This window comes from Podarcis erhardii (assembly GCF_964252035.2).
Source record: "Podarcis erhardii genome assembly, chromosome: 3".
NCBI classification, from domain to species: Eukaryota; Metazoa; Chordata; class Lepidosauria; order Squamata; family Lacertidae; genus Podarcis; species Podarcis erhardii.
This window is the reverse complement of record NC_138507.1, coordinates 102,401,118-102,413,290: the sequence shown is the minus strand read 5'-3', so window position 1 is coordinate 102,413,290 and position 12,173 is coordinate 102,401,118. Positions and strand designations below refer to the sequence as shown.

At 40.7% G+C, this 12,173-nt stretch overlaps 1 protein-coding gene across 5 annotated transcripts in view; it reads left to right on the top strand.

Moving 5' to 3' along the window:
* THADA (THADA armadillo repeat containing) overlaps window positions 1–12,173 on the top strand; it is a 157,213-nt gene that overhangs the window by 83,973 nt on the left and 61,067 nt on the right. For all 5 annotated transcript variants that reach the window (XR_014154525.1, XM_081854447.1, XM_081854446.1 and 2 more), the window contains exon 29: window positions 4,905–5,073. Coding sequence is in view for 4 of the 5 variants with exons in the window: in XM_081854447.1 (XP_081710573.1) it covers window positions 4,905–5,073 (169 nt within the window). In the remaining variant the exon portion in view is untranslated. The remainder of the gene's footprint in view (window positions 1–4,904; window positions 5,074–12,173) is intronic.

Below are 12,173 nucleotides of genomic sequence, written 5' to 3'. Positions count from 1 at the left end.
GCAGGGAAGTATAAAAGGAAAACAGCAAACACCCCCCCCCCCCGCGCGCGCCAGCAAAAACATTATTCAGGGTTGCCAGAGTTTCAGGAAAGCCTTCACTTCAATATACTTTGGTTTTTGTAACGGTCAGGCGTGTCATAGTTTTAAAGTTCATTCTGACTAGGCAAAGGTTAAATACTTAAAGCTCAAACACTGAGAGTGCTTATTTGAATAATAAAATTTATGGTTTCACTCCAAGATTTTCCAGCTGTTGCATGATACAGCTTGTATATTTTGCTTTGTTTATTCGCTATCAAAAAGCAAATCCCTTCAGATTAATCTGAAGCGACCCCAGCACCACTCAGACTCAAGTGAGAAGAGAGATCACAGACCGCTTTCATTGTAATCCTGCTTGTTAAATCCAGACTTATTGCTGGAGGACTGTTTATTTTTTAACTTGAAGGAAGTATGTTTCATTTTATAATATATATGCAAACATAGTTAAGTTAGCTTGATTGCCACCAGCACTTTTTAATCTTGGGAGACTTTATTTGACAAGTCAAACGATTTCCCATGTTTATTGTGAACTGCCAGGAGGAAACAGTATTTTTCTTATAGACAGGAAGTCCAGGATCAGATACAGTATTGTTCAAGGGCTTCCTTGTGATTTCAATAACAAGGAAGCAAGAACTGGCACTCCAACCTGGGGTTTTATGACTTGTTTACATCTGCTGGACCATTGTGTTTCGGCTCCTTTCTCTTTCCAGTTTTCTTCCATAAATTTGTGCTTGGTAAATGTCCTGACAACAGGTAATGGTTGAGTGACATACAGTAGCAATTAAAGGGTGGGATTCTTTGAAGGGAAGGAAATGGGATTCTTCACCCCTGTTAAGTGAAGCCAAAATTTTACGGCAGGATCCACAATCTGAATCTTAAGATCTGTATCCTTTTTGTGTTGAAATAAGCATCATCAACCATTTTTACATTTTGATGAACCACATTTGATAAATCATGGAATTGTAGAGTTGGGAGGGACTGCGAGGATCATCTGGTCCAACCCCCTGCCCAACGTGGGGCTTGAATCCATAACCCTGAGGTGTATGAAGCATCCAGGCAGGAGGTTCACCAATAAGCTGTTGAAACAAACCTTGTTGGTGGTATGTTGCTGTGTCTTCAAGCTTGTAGCTGGCTTTCCGACCTTTCTGTTGGCCAGGTAGTTAAATCAGCCCAGAGTTCCTTACAATTTAGTTGCATTCTGGCTAACTCCCATCAAGCTTGCTTTCTCGGTCCTGGTTCTTTGTGCCTGCCCTTATCAGCGACCCTTCCCTCATCTGTGAAATGTAAATGTAAATCTAAATCAGAAATCCTATGGAGAGAGGGGAAATGTATTGGCTAATTTGGGGCAGGGAAAGGTTTCTTCTCCCTGTTCCTTCTTCAGTCACTTGTCTGCCCACCAACACTATTTTTCATAGGTTGTAAAGTTGTGGCTTTAGGAAGCAACTATATTCAAATGGAAATGGATTGGTTTTTTATGGGGGGGGGGAAGCTCCCTCCCAGAAATATAGAGGCTAGCCTGAATATCTGGGATAGCAGCTCTTCCGAGGGTGGGAAGAAGGAGCCAGTCCAATTTGACCTCTGTGTGTAAGGAGAATCTCCGTGCCTTTCCAGCATCTTTCTGAATGAATGGGAATTTACATAAGTAAAAATATGCAGTGTTGCTTCAATAACTGCAATTGCTGGCAAAAGCTAGTCCTTTAATCCAATTCATGGTGAACAAAAAATACATGGGGTTAGGTGGAGAATGAAGATACACATATTTTTCAGTCATTGATAAGAATGTTAATCTGATGTTTGGAAGAGGCAGTATGTGTGAAAGGTAAAGCGCTGTTCTACATATCCTTGTGTTTGCCACAACAAGTATGGTTTTTGGATTTTATTTTACCCTAATATATTATGTGCATTATGTACACATATATTATTTGCCATGATATAATAAACAATTGCGAGTTTCTAAATGCTTAGGCTTCTGTTTAAAATGACCACAGAATAAAGCAAGCTCCTTAAGTGTTTGACTGTAATCTGCATTTGATTATGTTACTAGAACTAATGCAATTAAATCAAAATGGAATGCAGTTCTAGAGTTGGATGAGAAAAAAAGGCCTCTGAATCATGTTTTTGGAAAGTACCTTTTCACAAAGTATCTGGCAGTCACAACACTGGCAACGTTCCCATTTTCCATTCTTTCTCTTGAATTGATGCCAGATTCCTTTGGGAAATCATCATTTGTAAAAGATTGCAAGGAAAAAGAGGGGCATTCTTGAGTGTGCCGTTACTGCTAATTAGAAGCTAAACATCTGCAACTGTGTCAGGGTTAATTGTATTTGAAAAGAAACACTTATACACAAGAGTTTGTTCAATTTAAATAAGGCATGGTGTAGCACAAACATGGGAGCATTTGCAGACAAATTATTTTGCATTGCGTTGCAGTAAAGCATTCTCATTTATTTGAATCCTTCCTACTATTAAACTGCTTGCTTCCTTCTTCTAGAAATGCCACTTTAAAGATTTTGCCTCTATGCATAAGCCACTAAATAAGTTGGGGAAAGCATATCTTGCAACACAGATCTGATTCTTTAGTTCAGCATCTTAATTCCAGTTTGTTTCCAATGCAAGCTATGTTAGGGTGATACTTACTGAGTCAAACCTGGAGAAGACCTACTAATTTAAGTTCATTCATTTCAGTAGCTCTACCCTCTGTATGACTTATTCGGGTATCATCCGTATTTTGGTTTTCTACTCATACTGCATTGGGAGTGTAGACTTCACTGTTGGGAAGACTGTGTTTCTGGAATTTGCATAGCTCTGAACCTGTAGAACCATTAGCACAAATTTTGGAAGCAAAATGTGCCCCCAGAATTCAAATGATGAGAGGATCACTCAGTATTTACTATGTAGACATACAGACAGAAAAGGTTGGCTTTCAGCAGAAAGGGGCTATGATTTATGCAGAATGATTACAAAAAAGAGTCGCTTTGCCATTTCCCCTGCATTTGAAACCTAGGACAATTGGAGATGTGGGACAGCAGGAATCACCCTCTTGCCTAATTCAAGGGAGAGTTATCCCTGTGGAAGAGGACCTGAAGCAAGGAAACTGAAATCTTTTACTTCCTCACTTAACCACCCAGCAACAGTTTTTCCTCTGGGAACTCCTGGCTGAGAATGCAGGAGGGTGCAGCTGAAAGCCAGTCCATGACACCATCATGCACAACTCCTTGCCAGGACCCTGTCCCTTCAAATTGATGATAACTCCCTGCTTTAAAGCCCTAAACGGCCTCGGTCCTGTATACCTGAAGGAGTGTCTCCACCCCCATCGTTCAGCCTGGACACTGAGATCCAGCGCCGACGGCCTTCTGGCGGTTAACCCCTCATTGCGAGAAGTGAGGTTACAGGGAACCATCAGATGTCAAGGAAATAAGCAACTATCCTATGTTTAAAAGACATCTGAAGGCAGTCTTGTTTAGGGGAGTTTTTAATATTTAATGCTGTATTGTTTTTAATACTCGATTGGGAGCTGCCCAGAGTGGCTGGGGAAACTCAGCCAGATGGGCGGGGTATTAATAATAATAATAATAATAATAATAATAATAATAATAATAAGGGATAGATCTTGCACACTGAAATCATTCACTATTTAGGAGCATGGATGGGAACTGAGAGTTGTCAGATCATTGTCTGCTTTTCCTAGGAGTGCACCCAAGATTTTGTAGAGTAAACCTTTGCCAAATGACTCCTGGTCTGCCGGCACCCTTCATGTGAGTCCTATGGACAACTCGGCCTGTGGGGGGGGGGCACTTTTCACATTACAGGGAGCAGTGCCATGCAGATAAGCAGCTTGTTCGTTTACATGGTGAGAGGTATGTGCTGTCGTTCATTTAGGGGGGAAAAATCAAAGTAGTTCACAATAGAATATAAAACCATATTAAAAAATTTAAAAGCTGGACATCGGTTAGCTGCTGTGGAAAGATGTGTACTTAATTGGCTGCCTGGTGGAATAGAAGAGTTTTCAGCAGGCATTTAAAAGTTGGCACAGAAGGCGTCTGCTGAATCTCTATTGGCAGAGTATTCCACAGCGCTGGGCTGATGACACGAAAGGCTGTATTTATTGTTGTTGTCAAATAGAGCCCCTGCATCTCCTCAAGTAGCCTCATCATTTGATGGGCCAAAAGAATGAAAATAAGAAGCATTTTTTTTTAAAAAAAAGTTACTTTCTTTGTTCCATGCAAAGCTGCCGTTTTAATCTCCTTATAGGGAAAGGTGCTGGATGTTCGTCTCTAGTGTGCAGTTAGATGAATGTATAAGTCTATTTCCAATTCAGGGTAATTTCACATACACTCATTCATAAACCCATTCTGTCCATTTTCTGCATTAATCTATTGGTTGTTTTTTCGTTGTTTTTAGAAAACCAAGTCATCTGTGATTTTTGAAAGAAAAAAATGAACGAAAACAATAGTCATTTTATTTATTAAATTTGTGTACTGCAGAAAAGTTCACAACAGAAAAGTACAGTAGTAAATATATATATATTTGCACATGTGTTTTGTCTCATGGACACACTGTAAAACATGCGCTGACCCTTTGTGTTTAACCCTTTTGAATATGTTGTTTAAGCTATGTTGCCTAAATTCTCATAAAGTGCAAAATCTCAAGGAGAATCATGTACTCAAATGTACATGGTGGGGAGCGTACCATGTTGCGTTTGAATTCACAAAACTTGAATTCTTCAAGCATCCTTTTGTGCAATAGGCATTTTATAAATTCTAGAAAAGTCTCCCCCCCCCCCAATTTTGAATTACCTGTTTGTGTTAATATGCTGTGTATATGGGTGAGCTCTAACAAATTCTGACTCTCCTCTCCCCACCTACCAGATGTGGTCACTCTCCTGTGTATCGTTCCCGTGAGTTGGCTGGTCGCGCCCTGGTTCCCTTTATTATGGTAAACCAGGTCCCACAGACTGTATCGTCTTTGTTGGCTGGGCTTCCGGACTGCACAGATTCTTGCATACGACAGAATGCTGTTCATGGAACACTACTGCAAGTAAGCTTTGCTTCTTTGCAAAACTTTGAAACTAAGGCAGAGCTTGCCAAACAGTTTACATAGCAGTTCTTTCCAAGGTGATGGAGGGAGGAGATCAGAATTACATTTATGTTGAATGTTTTGATTTTACAGCCGTGCCTTTCAGGTCTCAGGATGATCCAAATGGTGGGAATGCTTGTGGAGTACCTGAATGAGAGGAAAAGATACAGCTCAGTGGTGGAGCATGTACTTAGCATGCAAAAAGTCCTGGGTTCAGTCTCTGGCATCTTCAGGGAGAGTTGGGAAAGATTCCTTTCTGAAATCCCTGGAGAGGTGTATTTTGATTTTCATTAGCTATAAAAAATTGTAGTATTATTACCTGAATCTGTTTTTTATGCTAAGGTGTATTGATTGATTGAAGTGCAGGTAGACATAGGTCTGAGAGGAGGAATGAGGGGATTTTAAATATTGCTCATATCAGTGGGCATGAATGACTACCTAAAGCAGATGGAAAGAGTGGTGACCCTTCGGCATGAGTTGGCAATGGGAAGGCATAAAGATGAGAATGGCTCTGCAGAGCGAGAGAGGTATTGCATTGTGTTACTTTTTTCAAGTTTTTTTATCACCCCGGCTGTTGACTTAGGAGGAGAGACATAATTCACAGAGCTCTGGAACAATATTATAAAATGTGAAGATGCATCAACAGTTTTCAACTGGAAAATGCTCCACAATTAGTATCAGGTTTGCATGAACAGAGGGACGCGGGTGGCGCTGTGGGTAAAACCTCAGTGCCTAGGACTTGCCGATCGTATGGTCGGTGGTTCGAATCCCCGCGGTGGGGTGAGCTCCCATCGTTCGGTCCCAGCTCCTGTCCACCTAGCAGTTCGAAAGCACTCTTAAGTGCAAGTAGATAAATAGGTACCGCTTTATAGCGGGAAGGTAAACGGCGTTTCCGTGTGCTGCACTGGTGCTGGCTCGCCAGAGCAGCTTCGTCACGCTGGCCGTGTGACCCGGAAGTGTCCTCAGACGGCGCCGGCTCACGGCCTCTAGAGTCAGACACGACTGGCCCGTATGGGCAGGGGTACCTTTACATTTTACCTTGCATGAACAGAATTGCAGTGGAGCTAAGACAAAGTTTAATGGGATTTCTATACCTCAACAATTACTTTGATTCCTTGCATAACTGCTCTCTTTTGGCCTTGCATAACTGCTCTCATTCAGTTTTCTTTTTTTACTTTTTACCCTTTTTCTACTTGCTACAGCTTTTATCCAGCAGCTGCTTAGGAAAGTACCTGGGGGTTTTCTGAATGACTTTGTGTCTGAGTGTTTTTGTCACTACCAGATTGGATTATTTGGTCTTATTCTCATGGAAACCAATGTGGGGGGAGGAAAATAAAAGCTTGTATCTTGAAAAATAAATCCCCAGAGCACAAAGTAACAAAGTTCAGGAAAGATTATAAACTCCTCAAATGGAACAGGACACAATCTGTTGCCACTACTGCAAAATTCATTAATAAGTTTTGGGAGTGTGTTTTAATGCCTGTCTGCATAAATGTCATTCAGACTGAAAATTCCACATTCCAAACAGAAGGGCACCTGTGACAATTACTGTCAATTGTATTACACAAAGAGCTGTGAATTTATATATATATATATATACTGTAGAAAATTTGATGGTACATGATAGCATTTCTCTCACTCCCATAAAGCAAACACTTTATTTAAACATTTGCAGTTACTTGAGGCTTATGATATGTTGATTGTCCCCAATTTATCTTTTCTTATTGAGGCACTTAAGCCTTACCTCTCACTTGCTTTTAGTACTGACTTGCATGAGATTATGAATACCTCCCCACACCACTCCTTTTTCTTCTTCATCTTAACAAAGGAGCTCTGTTAACAGAACATACAATTGAGTTTTCTTGCTTTGTGTGCTTTTTTTAACCAATAGTGTGTCCTGATTCTCAGAGGAACATGTGAAAGTTCTGTATTCCAATCCAGCTTGTCCCTCGGGATAGGTAGAGGTGACAAGACAGCCCAGGAACTTCCTGCCTGAGCCTTGTCCATAGCCTTTGATCTCAAAAACCATGTCCTCCTTATGAATTTCAGGTGCTTACTCCCAATTAAGGAGATATTACCAGCAAATGCCACTGTAACAACAGAGTTTCTGTAAGGGGTTCTCTCTTTATGCACACATGGGGTTGCCAAAAAGCCTCTGTTGTTCACGAAGAGGGTGAAGAGGCTTTACCCATGTGCTACATTCTGGTGTTGATGGCCACATAACCCTTGTTTAATTGAAAAACGGACACTGTTGAAGTAAGTTGTCAGCCGAGGAAAACAAAACTACTGATGCAAGTTGGATTTTAGAGGTTTGAAATGTAGTGCTCACCCACACCATACATTTAAAGCACTCTATGCCACTTTTAAGAGTCACGGCTTCTCCCAAAGAATCCTCCTGGGGATTGTAGTTTGTTACAGGTCTCTTAACAACTCTCAGTGGTCTTAACAAACTACAGTTCACAGGATCCTTTGAGGGAAGCCATGACTCTTAAAGTGGCATAAGTGCTTCAACTATATGGTGTGGATGTGACCTTTCTACTGATCTTTCTTCCCATCAACAGATCATGAATATAAAGCATGTTCAAGCACCAATAACAGCACTTCACATCACAATAAAAGGTTTTTGAAATATTCATCTTGAAACCAGCTGTGATCATCTTCATGGTCTTATACAAGGCTTCAGAATTCTAGGAAACCATTTTTCGCAGTTTGAAGGCAGAAATTCCCCCATTTTATGTTCCCTAAATTTGAAGTAACTGTAATTCTTCTTATTTTTTTTAAAATTATTCTGGCGCTTCTTATGGAAGAACTGAAAAACCAGTGGGTGATATCTAGCATTACCCATACTCAGGGTAGACTTAAGGCCATTGAAGCAAGTAGACTTCAGTCCGTTGATTTTTAATGGATCTAGTCTTGAGTACGGCTTAGCAGGATATCATCTGTTATTATCCATGTTTATTACCTTGAAACTGTCTATAGCTTTCAACATACTTTGGCCCATTTTTCTGCTGTGAATGTGTTAGAATTGCTTTCCCATAGCCCTGTTTTTCTTGAAATTTCCTTTAAAGTCAGCAAGTTTAGGTTCTGAGGGGGAATGGAAGAAAATCCCGAGACAGTGGACTTCAGCTATTCCTTTTCTATATGATATATGAGAAGCAATATTTCTCCTGTCAGTAATGTATATAATTGCTTGCAGATCACCAATAATTCCTTCTCCCATTGCTGGCAAATAGTTCTTCCTTCTGCCTTGATTTCTTTTAGGTTAAAAGGAATGTAGTTGTTAAAGTTGCCCTGACCTAAAAAAAAGGCAAATCTGGTTTAATGTCTGTCATTGATGATGATTTTATAAACCTAGTGGGTCTTGCCAGATAGTCTGTGCATGAACGTTTACACCAAACAACAAAACCGTTGTTGTGATGAGACGTTTTAAAAGTCTCCATGCTGAGGTTTCGACAACTGTGTTCAGTTCTGATTTTTCTGACCCCAGCCTTCTTATTGATCTTTCTCCCCATTTACTTACATATAGTATGCCTTTCAGAAAACAATGCAGTAGGTACTGATTCCCTCTCCCTTCTCAGCAGTCTGAAATCCATGTCTTAAACCAACTATAGTTTCCAAACTACCTTACAGGCAGCTTAGTGTAAACTACAGAAATATAACTTATTAGTAAAATATAGGCAGGGCTTTTTCCCCCCAGCTGGAACTCACCAAAACTCAGTTCAGGTGAGTCCTCTCAGCTGGGTTCTGGCACCTCTCAATTGGCCACCATTGCCATTCTAAGATAATGAGGGAGGTGTTCGTGGTGAGTTCTGGCGCCTCTTTTTTCAGAAAATAGCACTGAAATAAGGGAGCCAATTACCCACAGGGGATGACCATAGAACACTTGAATATGGAGACCAGGGAGATAAATGTTAAGGCTTTTTCCCTGCATGGCGACATTGTCAATGAATATGGGTAGGGACTAGGAGGAAGAAGATTAAGGCAAGAAGACAACAGGTTCAGTGTTCTGGCATATACTGAATTTGAGTGTTTGTTTGAATACACCCAAGCAAAAATATCAAGTGGGCAGTTTGAGTTGTGGGACTAGATGGAGAGAGGAATGTTTTGGAGGCAGGGTCAATTCTAGGTTTTAGAGGGCCCACGGTGAGCGGCTGGAGAGCCTCCTTTGAGGTTACCTGGCAGCAGTGGTGGCAACAGCACTCCAAGGCTGATGGAGAGCCACCATGTACATTTCCTGCTTATGCCATAAGAATCCTTGACTTTGTGCCACACCAGTGCATTGTGGGACATTTAACTAGTGACTACTGAACCCGGCAGTAAACCATTGCAGGAAGACCCAGGGCAGGTGTCAGCGCTGGTATGGCCTTCTAAGTAGCTGCTGTAGGATGCCAAGTCCTCAGGCTGGTGTGAAGTAGCACTGAAAATGGTAGCATTTGAGAAGGTTAGAAAAATTGAGAAAGCAAGCAGTGGGGGGCCAGGAACAGAACTCTTGAGGAACGCAATGGATAGCAGGAAAGTAGAGGAGAAGGAGCATTTTCTAATGAGTGAGTTGAAAAGTAAGAAGGAAGCGTAAGTATGGAGGAACTGAGGAGCAGAGAATGGTCAGTTTTATCTGAGGCAGCAAAATGTCCAGGAGGAGAAGAGACCTTTCAGATTGGATCAATGGAAAGATTCAGTGAGGGAAATGTTAGTGGATTGCAGAAGTCCAGACGCCAGTTTGTTACAGATTATCGGATAGGAAATGGAAATGGAAATGGACTGTAGGAGAAATTTTGAGGAGAATTCAATACTGTATCAAGGCAGAATGAGTCAAGGGGATTCTTAGTGGTTGAGGGGCAAGTTGGAGAAGGAGGGAAATGGGGAAGTAGGCAGAAGAGATGGTTAAGTTTATGGACAGTGGATAATAGGAGTTGCCAGTATCAACCATTTTAACAATATTCAGATAGCATCAAAGGGGTGAGTCTCAGTTTCTCAGTGATTTTATGAAACAGTTTGACTTACAAAAGTTTCTTCCACTTCAAAACCAATTTCAAAAGATGTAAATATCTGGCTAAGCCTCTTTAGCAATGCTTTTTTGTGTCTATTTTTTAAAAAGAACAAAACAATTTTTTCACATCATTTTGTTGTAATCCTTTTATAGTAGAATAATTACTGATGAGAACTTAGTTGATAATAGTTCTTATTTTAATGAGCTCATTACACTGAATAAATCCATTGGTAGTAATTGAATAAAATAAACACTGCTTTTATCTTCACTGCTGTTGTGGTTTAATAATTCCTCTAAAGGGAAAGGGGATAGTAACAAGAAAGAAACAGTTTGTAAAATAAGCGGAAGAACTACTTAATCAGTCCACTGCCCTGTCTCTGACAGTTCAAGTACTGGATTCTTTAGAAATATTTTGTAGATGTTTTTCATGGGCAATTTAAAAGTTCACTCGGTATGATTATAATCTCCAGTCTTGACAAGCTGCCCTATATACATTTCATGCTGCTAGATCCAATCGGTCTAGTAACTAGTTTTTTCATTACCTTGGCTTAAAGCTAAAATACACATGCTGAGGCCTTTGGCCAGTTTGCTTTTTAAAAAGATATTTAATAGTCTTTGGACAGATCTCAGGGACCTTTACATGCTGTACAGCTGACATTCAGTGATGCACAGTGTTAAAACAGCTTTTTTAAAATGGTAATAAGTCATTATTGCTAGGCAAAGTGAATAAAATAGAAAAAGAAAAATCCATTCCACAAGAATCCCTATGCTTGCAGCAGTACAACACTTTAGAAAGGGAGTGTCTAGGTCTTTGTGAAATCTGCAGACATTTCTTCCTTTCTCAAACCCTGCTCATTATGGACTCACTATTTGTGCCCTGGTCATATTTCAGTGAGCATTTCTACCATTTGCTCGTCCGGATAATTAAATTCAAAAGTGTCATTACTACTTTTGGTCCTTTGCCTTGCAAAGCCCTGCTGACTTTCAGGGTCTGTGGACCTCCTGCAACAGTTGGATAAATGTACTCTTATGAGGGGGGTTTTTTGGGGGGGGATAGGCTGAATGCTTGGGCCCCTTCTAATTCCTGGATCCAGAAAGGATTCAATTGCTGAAATAGCCAGGCCAGCCTGGGTGATGGGCCATTAGGAGAACCAAGTAAAGGGGGCTCTGTGCCAGATGGCAAATGGATCGGCCCCTCTTCCATCTCTTAGCAGGAGTTTTGAGGGCAAAGTTTGCTGTGATGTGACCTAGAGGGAGAAGCTGCAAAGGCAGAGAAAAAGCCATGTCTGGTTTCTGTTTGAATCCAAGGCTGTGGCTATGGGAGAAACAAGACCCTCTTGGAGTGTTAATGCTATGAACCGCTCCATCGTAGGCTCAGGTTGTATATATGTGTAAATAAACCATATATCATAAAGACACCACAGTCTCCGCTGTGCCTCATTTCCAAAAGGAAACATGGACCCTGGGTGAGCGGTGGAATCTCACACCATTAGGGTGGTGTGCGACTATACAGATCCTGTCTCCAGTCAGCAGTATGGATTGAATGGCAGTCCCCACAGAGTAAGTAAGAATGCTTACTTACAGGGATATTTAGGATGGATATAAAAGAATAATTAAAATGACATTTATGTGATACTGACTTTCTGTGAAGAGCAGAAGCTTTTGAAATCACCAGCTTCACTGTTTTGCTGAGGAAGGTACATGAGTTTCTTTTGATATTAATTAAATCTGTCTCAGTAATGTGGATGTTGCTTTTCTTTTGAAAGGGGTGTGGAATGTTTAGAGCTGGAATACTGACATATAGCTGCAGGGGAGTAACAGGGAGTGAGAATCAGCTAGAAAAATTGTCATCAATTTTGTTCATTAGTATTATGAACAAGAATAACTCCTTCAGGCCTGTGGGCATTTTTTTTTACCCTGCTTCTCTGTGAAATATTCAAGGTTGCAAACATATGTGCTAAAATTAAAACAATTCAATTCAATTCAAAACTAGACTAAAACTGCAGTGATCATATATGCAGCATGAACTAGAACAGGACTGGATGTTGTGGACTGCAAGACCCATCATCCCTGA